Here is a 20,055-nt window from a genome sequence, read left to right as displayed (position 1 = left end):
GAAAAGACAACAGCAAATTGTCAACAACATGGTCAACAGGCAGCTATGTCAGGATTACTGAAGAATCGCAGGGCAAACTGCAGGGTAAAGACATCTTCCACGTTGCATGAGAAGACAAAGTATAAGGCAGGATCAGCGGGCACTCTTCAGGATCTCTCAAGGATCGAAGCACAAGTTGCCATCACTTCCACCATGCCATCTCTCCGATACCCAGGCGGGCCACAATCTAGGCCCCAGCCGGGGAGAGTGACTCGGGTTCAGTCCGTTCCAAACCCTCACGACAAGCATCACAAGCAGGACAACAAAGGACCAGTGAACAGTTCTGCAGACCAAACCCTGACCTCAAATACAGGATACATACTTGTGCTCCATTGATTCTGATGTACCCAGCCTCCCATTCAGGATAACCAATGTTTGGCAGCCTATTTTTGAACTCAATTGGGAACTCGGCTCCCATTCCTCACCAGGAACCGAGCTCAGGGATACATCCTGCCCAGCAGCCCCTCTCCTGAACCAGACAGGATGGATGATACATCGTGCAACATGACTTTGAGAACACAAAGTCGGCCCCCCACAAGGAAAAGTGCTCTTTCGATAGCAAGAACCTTCTCGAGCGCCTCCACCGCTCTCATTAAAAACATACCCACAATTCTTCAAAGTGAGCTTAAACAACCTACACCACAGAGCCAAAATGCTCAGCCAAGACAAAGGGCATGATTCAGCTTCCCCGTTGTGTCCAGCGCGGTTCTGGGCACAATAGAAGAATTGTGCACATGCCCCAAATTGGGCTCTGCGTCGGGCATAACATCTCACCCGGGTCATCCATCTTGCTCTGCCTGGCGCGATCTGGATATTTAAATGAGCCTTACGACTCATTTAAATATCCAGTTGCCGGATTCACCTGCTGCCCGGGATTCAATGGCCTTGTCTGGGAGACCACCCCAGGGTATCTTTTAGCATTGCTCCACACAAATGAGGCATAACCACACCTGGGATGTCTCGCAAGCTCTTTGAGACCCCTGGGTGGTTGGTGACAGGAAGTGGTGACATCCTGGCACTCCCCCAGCATCTAGGCACCTTGGCACTGCCAGCCTAGCACCTTGCCAGTGCTATGAGCATCCTGGCAGGGTGCCCAGGTAGCACTGCTCACGTAACATGGGCACTGCCAGGGTGCCAGTCTGGAAGTGCTCAGGTACCAGTTTGGCTCTGCCAGTGTTTGGGCCGGGGGGGGGGGGGGGGGCTTGCCAAGTGGGGAGTTTCTCGAGGGCCTCCTCAGGTTGGGTGGGTGAGGGAAGCGGAGTCAAAAGAGCATGTCAGCCTGGAAGGGGGGGGGGGGGGGGGGGGGGGGGGGGGGGGGTGGAGATAGGGGCTGCTGGAATAAATGGCACCCCAATCTGTGAGGAGCCTTTCCTGCTGGCAAGCTTCAGCTCACCAGCAGGAAATCCCTCTGAAGAACTGCCTTGGTGGGGAGAAATTCTTTGAGTCCAAAAAAAAGCTGAAGTGCCGTTGGATAGTGGGGTGTTTCTCGACTTAAGTCCGCTGTCACGCCCTGCAACTTCTATAGCAGTCATCATCCAGAAACACACAGCACCACCAAGGTAAGAGCCTAGTCAGCAGCAACTGCACCACTGCAAGCTGAGCTCTACCTCAACACACTCCAACCACCACATGCAATTGAGAATTTAGAAATTGTATCTCGGCTCTTCCTCACAGAAACATCAGTCAGGGGCTTCCAGCGACATAGCGTATGCCATGTAACCCCGAAAAAGGCAAACATAAAGTTTGCACCAGGATAAAACGATAGATTAAAGGATGAGCAGAGCTGGAGCACGTGGAAACACGGCCGCTCCCACGTGCACATCACTTGACCCATGAAGTGAACATTTTTACCATATCATGCATGATAAAACATCAAATTCTGCTACCTTTTATATTGTTACCAAGGATCAATCTAAGCTTGGAGGCAAATTTTGATTCAGATTCCTCCCCACAGGAAGCAGTAGGATCTTCCCATTGAAGAGCACTTTATTACTTTTCAACCAGGGTTGAAGATCAATGAGATTCTGAGGAATCTTATTCATAACGTATCGCTTAACTCCCGTGTTAAAGCTTGTCAAAGCATTGCATTTTATTCAACCGCATGTGTGTTGGGAAGTTGGAGGAGGAGCACATTATTTCCAGTGGATTATCTCCAAGAAGTTGCAACATAACAAAGCCTGGAAATCCTTGATCTTAAACTACTTCGTAATCGCAGATCAATTCATCTACAGAATTGTAATTGCACCAGACTCTTAACCTCCTCTTGCATTCAAGGCAGAAAAAAAAGAGATTGCAGATTGGGACTTGTACTGTTGAGGTGCTATTTTGTACATTCTATGTACGGATAAGAGAACACATTGGTTCTATATTTGTTTTTGCCAATTCGAGTAATGTACTTCAATATTCATCACAAAGCTGAAATATTCCAAACATGCATCCCTTTTCTGCCGTTGACAGTAATGGTTGATACAAAACATTTTTGTAAGAAGAATTAATTTGTATAATCCTTTTCCCTACAAAGCAAGTAATATTGCGGAGTTCTGATTTTTGGGGGGGCCCAGCGATAAAAACAGTGTCTTCCAACACAAGTGACCTTAATTAATTTGTGAGTTCTGAGAGACAGTGTAGTAATGCTTTTGGCTCTTCTCTATCCTGGGATCATTGAAGCCAATTGTAATAACCTCACCATTATCTTAGTGATAACATCCAACTCAGCACAGAGCAACATACCCATGAATCAAACTGTAAGGCTTTCAATGTCAAATTTTCCTCTTTCACCCACTACAAACAAGCCCACCCCACAGGCAGAAGTTATAGAAACAATAGGAGTCTCCTCCACAGTCTGCTGGAGCTGCCTCTTTTCTGGACGAGCCATCGAATCTGGTTCCACTTGGGCACTTGACAAGCCTTGCCCTGGGGGAAGGGCCCCGGGGCCACACATTCTGGCCACCGAGAGCTGGCAGATAATTGGTGGCCAGCGGTTCTATTGAGTGGAAGCAGCACCAGCAGGGTAATGACTGCTGATGGTACGACCCCCAGCTGAGGCTTATGATCGTCACGGGATGATGGTGGAAGAGGAACCACTAGGAAAATGAGATCAGCAGGAGGGAGAAAGCAGTGGCTCCCAGATGCCATCTCCCCTTCCAGATGCCGTATCCTTCAATCAGGCACTGAATGAATGAATGACACCCAAGTCCCCCCCCCCCCACAAGCTCCCCACTAATGGAGCCCTGCTAGGATTTGCTAGTCATGCTCCCCATATGGCAAGCAACCCACCCAGCGCTGGATTAATACCAATGGTGGGATGAGGCCCTTAAGTGAACATTAATTGCCCATTTCAAGGCCTCAATTGGCAGTTGGCAGGAAGTCCCTCCATAGGTCTGCCTACCATGTAATTGAGGTGGAAGTTTGAAAGGGCAAGGTTCCTGCCTGCCCGCCATCAAACTCACCATGGTGGGCAGGCAGAAGTTTCTGCCCCAGTAATCCCCCATTCATAAATTTCCTTCTTGAACTGGATTGGGTGCAATTGCCACTAGAAGACTACATGCTCACTGCTCGCTCCATCCTGCTAGATCCTGCAGAGATAATGCTCTTGGAATGAGCGGGGGGGTCTACAAATTTATTTTATTTCTCTGCCTCGCCTTGGCTCCAAATATAGGGAGAGAGCAAATTGGAAACAGACAGTCCGGAGTTGATAACCGCTTTCTTCTAAAACTGACTGAAGGGGTGGGGGCGGGTGGGAAGGAAAAATCACTATTTCTTAAAACCTTAAAAGTACTTTGGGTTGCGTTTGCTCAATTCATGTAAAAACAGTAGGTTAAAAAAATAAATTACTGCAATCAAAATTCCTCTCGAGAAGCCAACACCAGACTGGGAGAGAAAAAAAAATTCTAACCCCGAGGCTAAGCCGCTAAATAAGTTGTGAATTAATTTTTGTAAAGCTCTCCCATATTACTAAGGTGTGTTGAAAGGTGTCTACTCATGTTTCAAATTAAACGCTCGGCTGGTCAAGTATTAGCACCTCGGTGCTGCAGCGCAGTTATTTGCCTATAACACTTCAGGGGCCGGGAAAGTAGGTTTGCCATTCACACTGGAATAATTAGAACATGTCAAGAAGAATTAATTTCCTCATTTTTCAAAAGGATACACAGAAATTACCATGTTATTATATGACAGGGTCCCTCGGAGAATTGTATTAAATTTAATTTCTAACGCAGCCCACACAACAAATTAAAGTCATAAATAAGATGGAAAGAAGCAGGACGCGGAGCATATGTTTATGGCAATGACTGAAGCCAAGGGACCAGAAACAACTATCTTCATTTCATTTTATTTAAATCAGCCAGACACTCTGTGTCTGAATGACAGCAATTGCTAATGGGAGCTGAGATTAGGCTGCCTGATACCAGGGAGCAGAAACAGCCACTTACCCGATATTTAAACCAAACATTTGACAGCAACCCTGGGATCTGCCAGTACCTGGGCAGCTCTCACAGGCACTACTCAAAAGGGGCTTGTTAGGTGCTGATACAGTCTGCGCCCGACTGAAAACTGATTTTTCTTTTCATATCAGGGGAAGGGGAAAACTCCTGTTGTTAGCCTGAGTGTTCCCTTGGGCATAACAAACTTTAAATAATTTGCGAATCAATTAATTGGTTACTTGCTACATAATACAAATTTCACACTCCCAGGTCATTGCATTACAGACATGAGAGAAATCGTAACATTTCTCAAGAAGTTCATGATTGAAATCATTAATTAATTTAAGTGATGCATTGCATTAGGGAGATGTGGAGGTACAGAGAGTAATTAGTAGCTTTCCGGCTATTATTATTATTAAATTCACGCTGGGAGGAGATTTTCTCATTTTCAGAAGTAAAAGCAGAATGGATGGAAATCTCTGCAGAGATTGTTCGATACATTTTGCTGAACTGAATGGTTGAGAAAAGCTAAACCAATCCAGAACCGTACCACGTCATTGCTGTTGGTTCCTTCTTTGCAAACATTTTGTCCACTGCTTATACTTTGATCCCCATTTCTTAACTTCATTTTAGGGGCACTGACCAACGCTACAGTGGCAATTCACAGACACACACTGAAATGTCAGTGCCTTCTCTAATGGTCATTTGTAAAGTGAATGCTGGCACACTATTCTGGCAGAAGAGGCCGCATTTCCAAGTTTAATAATGTCCATACTCCATATCCATGTGCATGCACTTTCTCACAGGAGTGGTTGAGCTGCAATCAGCAATTGTTTTCCCTGACTGATTTTTCTTTGCAAGTTTAAAATAAAAATCTCTGAATGCCAAAATGTATGTCAAAAGTACATTTCAAGTTTTTTGTCAGCTTGCTGCCTCACGGGCGCTGAGGACCCGGGGTTCAATCCGGGCCCCAGGTTCAATCCCGGCCCCAGGTCACTGTCCCTGTGGAGTTTGCACATTCTCCCGTGTCGCTTGGATCTCACCCCCACAAACCAAAGATGTGCAGGTTAGGTGCATTGGCCACGCTAAACTGCCCCTTAATTGGAAAAAAAAGAATTGGGTACTCTAAATGTTTTTTTTGTCAGCTGAAAAGAGAAACTTTGTCTCACAGAGGGCCAGTTCCCAAAATAGGAACCCAACACTTCCAGAATTTTCTGAATTTCCCCTTCCCTAATTCAGAGGCAGTTGTAAGTCGGGTGTTGGTGCATTGACTGAAGGTACCCCAGCACAGACTAGAGGTTGAACCAGAGACAGATTGGTGCGTATCGATCTATAACGCACAGGGCCATAACCAAATGTGGCTTTGGCTCCCCTCTGATATTTATGCATTTGCACAATTTACATTTGTTTTTATAGTTTTCTTTTACCGTTGTACACCAAGGCACCATGCCACCAATACTGGGATTCAGACATACCGACCATCAGACAAAACGCATCACTTTCGATTGCTAATGTGCAACCTAAAATATCCTGTTCTTTCGCAAGATTTATCTCAATAATGTTTCATTGCTTTACAAGCTAGATAGTGCAGATTATAACAGTTTCCTTTTGGCATGCAGGGTAGAAATTGCTGATGGCAGTGGCCCTTTAAACTGTGTTAATGGCAAAAAAGTGTGGCAGAAATACTGCTATGAAACAGGCAATGACACTACCCTGTGAAATCCTGTCAAAGGGCTGTTCCTGAGAAGAGATACAATCTGTGCTGATTTGCTTCTATAAACATCACCTTCAAACCAATACGTACGGGCCATATGAAAATCAAGCTTGCTCCGAGTACACTTGCTCATCATTTTTCTGAAGATCACTACGAGTGTTCTGTTGTGGTTCTCTTGTCTAATTCTCAAAGTTGAACTGTAGGGAAAAGTTAAGGCAGCTGAAGGAGGCCAACATTTGGGTGTCCTCTGGTGTCCTAGTGGTAATCCATTGGCCGAGTATGAAGATTCAAACAAGTTCCAAAAAAGAAAATAGGGTGACAACATTTCTTCTTTTGATAATTTTATTCACACAGTTTGTCACCATGGATAGAACCACAATGTCACGGTATCCACTTAGGACAATTAGAATTCTTTCACTGGTAATTGGACTCTGGAGCGTTCATTGGACAGCTGAGAGGTACAGATAGACGTGAGAGTGAGTGGTCTCACACAGCAGTTATCAGCTTTCAGGCTGGCTGCACTGATGTTTGTTAAGTTGGACTTTCAGAACATTATTGTAGTGATACAGGTGACAGGGATAAGCCAAATGGAGGACACCATTATTATATGTTCTAAGATATCAGCTCCGCATCCCACAAACAGCATTGCACAGGGACAAAAGAGAAAGGCAATCGCCCCACAACATGGTCTCAACCAATCCAACAGAGCCACCCCTTATTATCTATTCGGGTTACAGGCCAATAGGACTGTAGTTATCTGTTAGCAGTTTACTCACTGTGATGCAAACCCAATTACTCCCTGATGATTACAACCATCTAAGTCCAAACAGGCAGCAATGGACACGTAGGAATCCAATTATTTTTTGCTTTGTGGGTGAAGCTTTTTGAAGCCCTCTGCATAATTATCTCAACTGCAGATATTTGAGGTTCTCAGTCAACGAAATGCTCTTCAATGAGGTGCAAAGCGTGTATAGTGGAAGATTCCTTGGTGTGCACTTGGTTAGTTAATCATAGCCCAAGTAGTAGCAGGAGGAGAAAACAAATCAGCCAGGGCTCCTGTTCTTATCACTCCCCAGTGCATCTATTGGAAATTGCACATGTGGGGATGTCAAAATCCGGCTTCATTGTGAAGAACCAAAGGTGACGGTCAAGCAGACAATAGCCATTCACCATCTACCCCACAATTAAAGAATGACCATTCGAGTATAATAGTCAGACCCTATGGCATAGTAGCACAGTGGTTAGCACGGTTGCTTCACAGTTTTAGGGGCCCGGGTTCGATTCCCGGCTTGGGTCACTGTCTGTGTGGAGTCTGCACATTCTCCCCGTGTTTGCGCGGGTTTCCTTCGGGCACTCCGATTTCCTCCCATAGTCCAAAGACGTGCAGGTTAGGAGGATTGGCCATGCTAAATTGCCCTTAGTGTCCAACTAAAGGCTAGGTGGGGTTACTGGGTTATGGGGATAGGGTGGAAGTGTGGGCTTAAGTAGGGTGCTCTTTCCAAGGGCCGGTGCAGACTCGATGGGCCAAATGGCCTCCTTTTGCACTGTAAATTATATGATTCTATCATTCTTACAGCTGTCCGGGGAATCATTTCAGAAATGGAGGGGAGTAATTAGTTCGGGGAGTGGTACAAGTGCTGAGGAAATCAAAGCAAGGCAGCAATAGGAATGATAAATTATCTTTCAATTATATCTCAAGCCATTGTGAAACAAATTGATTGGTATCGCTTACATACAAAGACATAATTAAAAAGTGATTAGACTATTCAATTGTGACTCCTAATCACTTCTTGACCCCAAATGTTAACAGGATACTTCTTTAAATTCCAAAAATTAGTTGAATTAGATATTCAAAAGGAATAAAAATATGATTGGCACAGAACACGTTTTTACTGACTTCATCCTTTTGAAGGGAAGGAACTACCACTGTATTAGATCAGCAAACCAGCAATTATTGGGTCACTGGACAAGCAGAATAAATTGTTACTAATTTTCAACAAAAGCAAATTAGGTAAACTCCAATTTCTGAGCCACAACTCACTCCGCTCCCACTTCCCCAGACATCTGTATGTATTAATGCTTAAACCGATAAAAGAGTCAGTTTGGCTAATGTGATAAGTGGAAATGCAGCCAAAGGAAGCTGCCCAGCAGCATTAACCAATTTTACTACTGGCAGCATAAACTTTGTTGAGCAACAGCCTGCTCCTGCCCCAAAATACAGAAACCTCGGGCGGGATTCTCCCATCCCGTGGCAGAGTATCCACACCATCGTAAATGCCGTCACATTTTACGATGGCGTGAACGGGTCACTGCCAGGAGTAATTCTGGCCCCTCTAGGGGGCCAGCACGGTGCTGGAGAGGTTTGCGCTGCTTCAGCTGCCGATTCCGGTGCGAATTGTGTGCCGTGGGATCCGCGCATGCGCAGTGGCCTCCTTCAACGCGCCGGCCCCGATGCAACATGGCGCAGGGCTACAGGGGCCGGCGCATAGGAAAGGAGGCCCCCCAGCCAAAGAGGCTGGCTCACTGAGTGGTGGGCCGACTCGGTTCTTTTCTTATGGCCGCTTGGCCCATCCGGGCTGGAGAATCAGCGGGCAGCCGCATAGAGCGGCCCGCGATCGGCGCTGCGCCAAACACGCCGGCGCAAATGGCATCGATTCTGCGGAGAATCGTGTGCCAGCGTCGGGGCGGCGTGGCCCGGTTGCGGGGATTGTCCGGCCCAGGGCTGGGAGAATGCCACCCCTCTTTCTGATTGAACCAGGAGCTGATATTTTTTACTGTAAAAATACAGAAGCTGCTCCTATGTCTTAACCAAGCCATGACTGAAACCATGGTTTAAGTGTTCCAAAGTTTCCATAAGTTGCTCTCATATCTCCCACCACTAGTGGGTGAGAGAGACTGTGGTGGTGTCTCTTCCTCGATCCTTGAACGCCATCGCGTTTCACGATGGCGTGAAGGGCCCGGGCATGACAGATTCTGGCCCCCACAGGGAGCCAGCATGATGCTGGAGCGTTTCACGCTGCTCCAGCCTCCTTATGTGGTGCCAAATGGGCGCCGCGCCAACCCCGCATGCGAAGTTGGGCCACGTCAACCTGCGCATGCGCAAGGGACTTCTTTCGCGCGACGGCCCCGACCCAACATGGGGTCATTGTTCAGGGGCCGGCCGTGTCAGAAAGTAGGCCCGGGGGGGCTGGGGGAGGGGGAAGAGGCCAGCCCGCCGATCGGTGGGCTCCGATCGCGGGCCAGACCCCATCGGAGGCCCCCCCCAGGTGAAGGAGATCCCCTCCTCCGCCACAGGCTACCCCCCAACCGTTCCCACAGAGCTCCCGCTGGCAGCAGCCAGGGGTGAATGGGCCGGAGAATCGGCGGCCCCACCGATTCCACCTGCCTGTGGCCGGCGCCGCACCAAACGTGCCGACGCAAATGCATCGATTCTCCGCACCTCAGAGAATTGCGTGCCGGCGTCGGGACACCGTGGCACGGTTGCGGCGATTCTCTAGCCCGGCACGAGGCTCAAAGAATCACCCCATCATCTTTTAAAAAAAGCTTCTTCAACAACGCAGCACTCCCCCAGTGCAGCACTGAAATGTCAGCCTGAATTATGATCTCAAGTCCATATTTCAACCTACAATTTTTTGAAATAAAGAGCAATTTAAAAGAAACAAAAGAAGATGTATGACATTCCATTTATTGTTTGTGGACATTCTGCATATTTGTGGAATTAAGTGTAATCCTAGTTGATGCTATCTTTGGTAGTGGACTAACGTACACTGACAAAGAATAATTTATGCTTATTCAAACCACTCTAGACATCTTCAGGTGTTTCCAAATGAGCTCACAGTGGAGTGATTAAATGCATCTGATAACAAGCCACACATTGCTGAAATTACTTACTGCCTCATTTTATGATTAATTAAACATGTAGATTAAAGTTGCAAAAGAATTTAGATTAATGAGTGAGTAAAGTCTTGCTGATATAAGTGAAGTGGGAATTGGATGCTCCCTGGACCTTTATAAACATGCATTCTAGACATGGATACATGTTGAATCAGGGCCGTCTGAGCCTTTGGCTGTGCAGTCATATTTAACATGGTTTGACAGCTTTCAAATAACATATGCAACTAACTCTAAAACTTTGTGAGTAAAAGCCTTCAGTATCTTTCACTTAAGAGTTGAGAATGCAAGAAAACTAATTTGTAACTTTGCAACTTTTTAAGGTCTTAGATGAGTATTAAATCATACTTTATTCATATGGTGGGCGATGAATATGTGGGTGAATGTACTGTTTCATAAGCAAGAAGGGGATGAGAAAGCTGTATGGCAGCTGAGATGATTTTCAAAGGGTTTTGTGAAAGGTTTACTCAGACATAGTAATGTAAATGTGAAATATGTTTAATAGACTGAAGGATGTCAGAAGCATTGGGGTTGCAAATTGAGCATTTGGTGGTCAGGTTCATGAGGAAGTTAGCATGGCTGGTAGGACTGCAGGAGGGATCTTAAGCAACAAATATGAGGATCAAGGGGGAAGAAAGCTAAAACTCAAAGGTTAAATTCCCAAGTATGCTGCAAGTAATACATGCCAAATCAAAAAACAGAATAAAAAGATTGACTGATTGTTGGAAGGTGCAATTAGGAGCATTTTCTTTTTTTCAAAATAAATTTTGAGTACCCAATTCATTTTTCCCAATTAAGGGGCATTTTAGCGTGGCCAATCCACCTACCCTACACATCTTTGGGTTGTGGGGGCGAAATGCACACAAACACGGGAAAGAATGTGCAAACTCCACACGGACAGTGACCCAGAGCCGGAATCGAACCTGGGACCTCGGCACCATGAGGCAGCAGTGCTAACCACTGCGTCACCGTGCTGACCTAATTAGGAGCGTTTTCAGTGTGAGGAAAGTTGCAAGTTTTAAAACAGGCTTTATAGAAGGGCAACCTCCAATTGAATCAAGTGACCCAACTTCAGCACCAAGAATATGTAGAGCTGAGGTTGGAAAAATAAACTCAAGGAGTAAGTTTTTAAAATTTACCTCAGACCATGTAGGAAAGTTTTATGAATAAGTATAGTAAGGGAAAAAAAACAATCTAAAATCGGAAACAAAAAGTCCAAAGAAGTCGGTATAAAGTCAGAGAACTTGAAACATTAATTATAATTGAGGGACATGATGCTGTAGCCTTGACAAAGAGAAAGAATGATAATTGTGTTCATAAGCAAAATAGCAGCCATGGAAAAGAATTTTTTTATTGATTGTGGTATTCACACTGGGTTAAGAAATAATAAGAAGTTAGTTCACACATTGGATAGACACGATAAAGGGCGGAACTAAGGCCATGACATGGGTAGAGGCCTCATGGAGTGTGAATGCATCCTTGTCATGTGCGAGGTGAGGCCTCATCCAGTTTAAGGTGGAGCATAGGGCCCACATGATAATGGTGAGGATGAGCAGCTACTTTGCTGGGGTGGAAGACAGGTGTGGGCAATGTACGGTGGGGGGTGGGGGGGGGGGGGGGGAGAAGGGGGGCGTGAATCATGTCCACATGTCTTAAGCATGTCCAGGACAGACGGGGATCTGGCAGGGGTTCTCGAATATTATGTTCGGAATTCTGGGTATGGAGGTGGCTGCGAGCCCAGAGGTGGCAACATTCAGTGTGTCGGAAGATCCAGGAGTCCGGGTGGGGTGGGAGGCCGATTTATTGGCCTTTGCCTCCCTGTCAGCCTGGAGACGGATTCTGCTTTGTTGACGGGACTCCAGAGGTGCCGAAGGCAGGGGTATTGATGAGTGATCTGGCAGAATCACTCTTGGTTGGAGAAGGTCAATCTCGCTTTGCAGGAGTCTGTAGAGGGGTTCACCCGGAGGAGGAAACTGTTCATTGAATTCTTCATGGAGGATTGAGGAGTCAGCAGGGCGGGGGATGGGGATAGGGGGGTAAAAATTGGGAAGGCAGGATGGGGCTTTGGTATTGGGGGGAGGTTGGGGATTTATGGTGTTTGCTTGGGTTGATGTTTTGGTCTTCTGATATTTTGTGTATATATGTAAAAAGCCTTGAATAAAAATACTTTTTAAAAAAGAGCGGAACAAAACAAGGGAGAGATGTTTAGGTCTGTAGTAACTATAATAATAAGGGGTGTTGACTATCCTAACATGGAAGAGGATAAGACTAAACGTTCTAGTCAAATGGGAAGGAGCTAATACATGTATAGGGGTACAAGTAAGTCATTAATTGAGTCCTTCAATTCTGATCTGTCATTCTATTAGATCCTGGTTGATTGTACCTTGGCGTTATTGACATATGTTCTAACAAGGATATCATAATCTCAGATTTGAAAACTTTAAGTGAATCAGCATTTAAAACTTTTATTTGGGGGAAGGGGAGGCAAAGAGAATTTCAGAGCCCAATTATCATTTGTATGAAGAATTACTTCCTGATTTTAGTCTTGAATGATCTAGTTCTAATTTGAAGAAAATGCCCCCTTGCTCTAGATTCCTCTATGAGAGGAAATGGTTTCTCTTCATCTACTCTATCAAAACTTTTATCATCTTTAATGCCTCGATTATATCATCCCTCAATCTGTGCCCAAGCACGTGACAGTAGGTTAGTGAATCATTATCACACATATTGTAAATCCTATAAGAGGAAGAAAATCAAGCAGATTAGAAGAGGCAGCTGTAGTTAAAGAACTGCGATGGATATAGTTGCAATATGTTAAATACCCCCTTCTCTATAAAACATTCCATGATTCAAAAACATGGACACATTGTCTCTTTCAGAAGCAACTTGCTCTACTGTATCCTACATTAACGTTTACATTACCTTTCACAAATATGTACCCTTACACTATCCTACTTAAATACAATTAAAGAATTAAAAAGTACTTCAAAACCTGGTGGGAAGCTGGAAGATTTTACCCGTTAAATTATTAGAACATAAAACATACAGTACAGAAGGAGGCCATTTGGTCCATTGAGTCTGCACCGACCCCACTTAAGCCCTCACTTCCACCCTATCCCCATAACCCAATAACCCCTGCTAACCTTTTTGGACACAAAAGGCAATTTAGCATGGCCAATCCACCTAACCTGCCCGTCTTTGGACTGTGGGAAGAAACCGAAGCACCTGGAGGAAAACCACGCAGACACGGGGAGAACGTGCAGACTCCGCACAGACAGTGACCCAGCAGGGAATCGAACCTGGGACCCTGGCGCTGTGGAAGCCACAGTGCTAGCCACGTGTGCTCCCGTGCTGCCCGATTGATGATTGCATTATTACTACATTTGAATTCCTTTTGTATTTCTTCATTGTCTTTTGTCACAGCCTTGCAACAACAATGGTAGTTGTAATGGTCTGAATAAAATTAATAAATTCAACAACAATCCTGTGGATAGACACAGACAAAGAGATGATAATTACTGTTAGATGGAACACAGTGCAACATCTTCAATCGTGAATAATGCTGCCAGTATATATTCGGCAGTGACATCGCCACCATATATTCCAAAAAAAATGGCAACTCTGCAATGCACAGAAAGTTCTAAAAATGCATATTCTATGCAGAATAACACAACAACTATGTATCCCATATAGTAGAGTGCCAGTGTATACATGTTATATGTAATACACCAATATCCATTTTATATTCCACATAATACCTCAGCCCTTAAGTATTTCAGATGGAATAATATCACCAGTATGCATACTGCTAAGAAGAGCATAGCCACAATAGATTACATCTAAAACAATGCAGCTTTGATATATCCATAAAATATTATGGTGTTGATACACGTTGGAATGCATTCTGTTAGTTCAGTGAATTTTCATTTCTGGGTAACTGGAAGGTAAATAATGTTTCATGTGAATTCAAAGACAGAGATGATATTTATCCTCCTATTTTTTTTAAATCCCCAGCATACTCCACTGGCACCTAGAGCTCATATCTAATATGTGGAAAAGTTATGAGTGGGCTGAGAAGGTCAGATTCCAAGTCACACGTTTCAAGCCAATAGGAGCTGCATATTGGGGGCTGCATTTTACACAGGGCAGACTGCTCAGGCCCACAGAAGTGAATTCTACCAGAAGCTGACTTGCTCCATGTCAGCCTGCCCTGCAGCCATAATACGCTGTAGGTGGGTTAAATTGGTAGAGAATCGGAACTCCATCCCTCACTCAGGAGGAAGTCCCATCCTCTGGAACTGCCTGTAAATCTGATTGGCCGGCTACTCCGTCATTCCAGGCGGCGCCAGAGCTGAACAGTGCTGCCAAGAGTACAGGAAGAAAGCCAAAGAGGAACATGGCTGCCTCAAGAAGGTATATTCTGGGTTTCAGCACAGGGAGGGATCCCACAATCCAGGGATGGGTGAAAAATGGGAGGGGGGGGGGGTGCAGTCTGTCAGGCACATAGTGTGGAAAGAAGTGGAGAGGGACATTTGGAAGGTGGATTCCCTTGATGCATGCAGGATACCCTCCAAATCAGGTACCCCTTCCTTACTTCCCACTTTTGTTCATGTTGACCTTTACAAACAGCATGTAAAATCCTGCCCAACTGCCCTTCTCCCACTGTGTTATGGCACGGGCAGCTTATTATTCAGGCCAATAGGTTTAACAAGCTTAAATTACCTTTAATCATTCATTTATTTATGGTAGGACTCTAATTCCTGCATCCATCCACCTAGTATATTCTGGGGTTGAACATAGGGTGGGCGTGAAACTGGTGGGCTAACTACGTGGCATATTTTACAAACCTCCCCCCACAACACCGCTACCAATTACACGCCCGATTGGGGCAGGTTAAGTCAGCCCCAGGATTACTGCTTTTTTTAAACCAATATTATTATATTAGCTTTCATTTCAAAACACCACCCTTCACCAATTTAAAATTATTTGAATTGAAACCTTCTCAAAAGACTGTGACCTAGTGCGATGAACCAACAGATTAAGCATGCCTGTCCAATCACAGGCTAGCCAGTTCCAAAGAAAGGTCATGTTTAACTTGAAACGTTAACTCTATTTCTCTGTCCACAGATGCTGCCAGACCATGTGTTTTTCCAGCACTTACTGTTTTTATTTCAGGTCTCCAGCATCCGCAGAATTTTGCTTTTATTATTATTTGGCTAACCTACATTTCAGTTCACTGAGGAACTATTATTTATCTTATAGGTCCTGGGCCTAATTTTGGATTATAGCAATAATTAAATATCTTCTTCTTTTGTCCACTATAACTTGATATATGTATCCACATGATTAACAATACCAATTATGTTTATTCAGAGAATCTAGTCATACTTATTTTCACAGCATTCTGTGATAGTACGATACAAACGTTTCATAGGATCATTGTCACTGTTTACATTGAGATTAAGAAAGACAGGGAATTTACTTCCAAAGGGTTAAGTGCGCTTACTCACTCTAATTTATGTTTCAGAGACCTTAAAAGTCATCCCCAGGTTCAGTGAATCACTTACACTTTCCAGCTGAGAGATCCAGCCTTGATTTACCATGTAGGGCAAAGTTGATATTGGAGCTTAGTGGTTTAATAAGCATTTAAATGTCAAATTAGGTAGTTGCGCCTACAGTAGACCAACATTACTGGCATTTTCTCCAGTGCGCATGGAGAATTAAAACATCCAACACGAAAACATAGTGAGCACCTCCACGCGATACGTTATTGTTTTCTAAAGGAGATGGTCATCAGGTAAGATGTCGCTGGACAGAGATCTCACAAAGAGACTTTATACAAGCCTGTGTTTCTACCAGAGACAAACTGCTGATTGTATTTCAGTTTGGAATTCAAACCTGATCAGCTTGAACTTTGGTATCTGTCCGACGCACAATGAACATTCTGAGTGATCGTTTATTTTGCTTCCTCTGAATTCTCCTGAACACGCTGATTCATGCAAGGGGGCAGTCCCCAAAGGTGGTAGCTGCCCTATGATTCCTCATCCAAAGGGTCTTTCATCCCATGTGAGCATAGCCATTGATTGCCAATGGCACATAGAAACACAAGTAATAAAATCACAGATTCACCCTGACATTTTCTACCAAGGATCAATGGATAGTGATCAGGAACAGGGCCCCCATCTGATTATTTACCTTCTTTATCTCCAGGGCGCTCAGGATAATAATAAGCCTTTCAAGTTGTGATCAGCTGGCCCAGTACAAATTGAGCATTGAACCTGAGGCCTTCCTGGTCTGCATAGCTCTGGTCTGCGTAGCTCTGTTCAACATTGGAAAATGCATTTATCAACTCCAAATGCAGAAACAAAACTTGTCAATACTTGACGTGAATGGTCATTATTTCAGGGGTCCAGTCGGTGTGGCCATGTTTGCACACATACATTGACATGGACTCGGCCTCTTTCTCCTCAAAACCATTTCTACCCGAGCCCTTGCAAAATAATATGCAGCAGCCAAATCAGCTTAAAGCAGCAGTGGGCCTTAGGTTGAAGTTTTATTAATGGAAGATGGAAAAGAGGAAGTAAAGGCTAGGTTTCATTGGTCAGAATATTGAATACAGGAGCTGGGACATCTTGTTGAAGTTGTACAAGGCACTAGTAAGACCACACATGGAATACTGTGTTCAGGTCTGGTCACCTGAACTAGAAAGAGTGCAGAAGAGATTTACAAGGGTGTTACCAGGACTCGATGGTCTGAGTTATAAGGAGAAGCTGGATAGGCTGGGATTTTTTTCCCTGGAGCGTAGAAGGCTTAGGAATGATCTGTTTTGAGGTCTATAAAATAATGAGGGGCATATATAAGGTAGATAGTCAACATCTTTTCCCAAAGATAGAGGTGTCTAGAACTAGAGAGCATAGGTTTAAGGTGAGAGGGGAAGATACAAAAGAGACCAGAGGGGAAATTTCTTCACACAGAGGGTGGTGAGATCTGGTACGAGCTGCCAGAGGCAGTGGTAGAGGTGGGTATAATATTTCCCTTTAAAAAACAGTTAGACAGTTACATGGGTAGGGTGGGTATAGAGGCATATGGGCCAAATGCAGGCACGTGGGACTAGCTTAGTGATAGAAACTGTGCGGCATGGGCAAGCTAGGCCGAAGGGCCTGTTTCCATGCTGTAAACATCTATGACTCTATTAGATGGGAAAGGTATGAGGTTTAAGGGAGCGGGATGAGGGATGGTGCAGGGGAAAGTGAAAGGGGCAGGAAAGGAAAACTGAAGAGGAAAGGAGAGGGAAAAAGCGGTATAGTCATCATGAATGAGTTGTGGGATGAATAGTATTAAGTTGAGTGGGAGGTAAGACTTTGTGCCACATTGAACTGGATTGGAGGAAGAGATAGATGCTAGGTTGAATGGGTACGAGAAGCCCCATTATAGCTAGAAAGATTGTCGGAGGGGTGTGTACCTGTGAACTTGGTGATATGGGAGAATAATCGGTGAAATAGCTTTGGGGAACAAGATGCTTTGCTTGGTCTATTGAAAATTGAAATAATATTTTTTCAAATAAAATCTATTCCTTGTTGAGTTATGAATTATGGGGGGAGTGGGTAAGAAGCTACTAATTGTAGCTGTACTACTGAGGTGGGAGGGAGGAAGACCGTAGCCATTTCTCACAAATAAATGTAGGGAAGAATCGATCTTATCAGACTAGGCACCCTAATCCATTCTTTTGAAGCCACTAGTGATTTCCTTGTTCAGAGCAGGTCTTCCCCCACTAAACCCCCCTCCCCCCTCATACTCCTCCACCACCCTTCTCTCTCTCTCTCAGACAGAAATGACTTGTGAGTGCAAGTGTTGCTGCCTTCATTCCTGAACATAGACCAAATATCAGGACCAGCTATACTTTGTGCACAAATCAAGACTTAATTATGTCAAGAATTTGTTTCTGTTAAAGTTGCAACACAGTCAATATGATTCCGTTTGTCACCAAAATAAATTCCTCACTTCCTGGTAAGATTTGCAAAGAGCTGTTGAACCAAATAGCTGCTGCTTCCAGGAACATTTTGTAACTGGCAGTCAATGACTCTCCTCTCCCCACCCCCTTTCCTCCCTGTGAGAGGCAGGTGTTGCTGCCTTCATTCTCTAATCTAGGCTGAAAAAGGCCTCATTAATGTACATGCCTAGAATCTGAAAGAACAGACTTCCATCCTGCTATTTATTTACTGAAATTGTTTTATGTCTCTCTATAATAGGTGGCTGGGGCCAGTTAGATCAGTTGGCTAGATGGCTAACACATGGTTCAGAATAATACGCCTGGTGCGGGCTTGAGTTCTGTTCAGCTGAGCTACACTTAAGACGTACCTCCTCACCCTCCCTGTGAGATGGAAGGCAATGGTAAACCACCATCGACAAAAATTACAAAGGAAAACTGCGCAGGTTGAAGCATCAGCAAACAATGAGCCAAGGACCTGCCTTCAGGCGTGTTCATGGTATGGAATGGACTATTCAGGGGCTGTTTAATAGTTCTTTGATGGAGATGTCTTTACCGCCTTGGCTCCTCCTCCTCCTGCTCTCTCTGGTACAAGAGATGAAACCACCAGAATCTTTCACAATTTACCAACTTTATAGATAACGAAAGGAAAGGCAGTTCTATTTAGCACTAACTCGCTTTCCTACTGAAAGTCAGTAGGACATTGACTGCCCGAATGCATCGCCGTCCTCTACCAAAGCCAATTTTAATTCTCTTCAATAACTATTATCTTGCTATCAAGCCCAATTCAGTCCACAAGCACAAATATAGCACCCATGACTGGAGATGCTGTCTGGGACCTCCTTGTATTTCTAGACAGCGATTCTAAAATATACTTATCATCTTTTGTCTCATTCCTCTAACCTCCAACCTCCAGCTTCTCCCTCCATTCAAAACTTTCCTCTTGATGTCTTTGATGCATCCTTCTATGGTTAATGCTGTTACAAACTTTTAAAAATTGTTCCTCCTATGGTCCAAAATCCTCATCTTCTTCATCTTCATCCTCACAATTCAATTAAAGATTAATCATGTTATTGCATACTCCATCTCATTCTTCCTCAGGAGCTCAGAGATGTGAACATCTTCACCTATATAAATCGTCCCTATGTTGCACCATTGACAGGTTTTGAAAAATCCAAGCCTGGTATCATCCAAGCACCATTTCTTACATTATCTCTCCTTCAGCAGTTCCACTTATACTTCTCTGCCCCTACCTCAGGCCATTGCCGTTGGGAAGATTAGCCATGCTTTGGTCACCTCTAGACTCGATTTCTCCAAAGTCCTCTTTGCTGAACTTCAATTCTCCACCCTCCATAAGAAAGAAAGAGAAAAAAGAACTTGCATTGAGTATGATGTTTATTAAACCTTCAGGCTGCCCCAAAGCACTTTACAGCTAAAGAATTATTTCTGAAATATAGTTACGGCTGTGAAATGTAGCAACCAGGCGCCATAAACAGCAATGAAATTAAATGAGCTCAGTGACGAATAGCAACTTGCCCAAATCTCAGCTGCTTGTATCCTGTACTGCACTAAGCTCCACTGACCCATCACTTAATCCTCAATAATCTACATTGATTGCGTCTTCAACATATTAGCATCAAATTTAACCTAGAATATGTGTACAATGTGGACAGACAACTATCTACAGGGCCTCTCATCAGGCGTGGGGGTTTAAAATCATAGCTACTGTCTTTGCAATCTTCAAATCCCTCTATAGCCACAGCCCACTTTTATTTCCCCAACTTCCAGGATTTGTACAGCCTACCCTCCTTGCACTAACCCAACACCACCCTCATCAACCCCCAACCGCCACTCGGGCTCCTCAGTCCTCTGACTCAAACTTTTCATGCACCCCATCCTCCATTGGCACCACCATTGGTAACAGAGCATTCAATGCCTCAGCCTCACTCCCCGAAACTCACTCCCAAATTCCTTCCACCTCTCCACTTTTCTTTCAATGTTTA

The 20,055-nt window shown here is 44.5% G+C and overlaps 1 protein-coding gene across 1 annotated transcript in view; it reads right to left on the bottom strand.

Annotated features, from left to right (window-relative positions):
- Positions 1-20,055, bottom strand: part of sox6 (SRY-box transcription factor 6) — a 757,998-nt gene that overhangs the window by 592,615 nt on the left and 145,328 nt on the right. The window contains 1 exon segment of the mRNA XM_038808084.1: positions 19,306-19,400. Coding sequence (XP_038664012.1) covers positions 19,306-19,400 — 95 coding nt within the window.

This window comes from Scyliorhinus canicula, chromosome 9, assembly GCF_902713615.1.
Source record: "Scyliorhinus canicula chromosome 9, sScyCan1.1, whole genome shotgun sequence".
Lineage (NCBI taxonomy): Eukaryota > Metazoa > Chordata > Chondrichthyes > Carcharhiniformes > Scyliorhinidae > Scyliorhinus > Scyliorhinus canicula.
The sequence above is the reverse complement of the archived record's forward strand: the minus strand, read 5'-3'. Positions and strand labels throughout refer to the sequence as shown.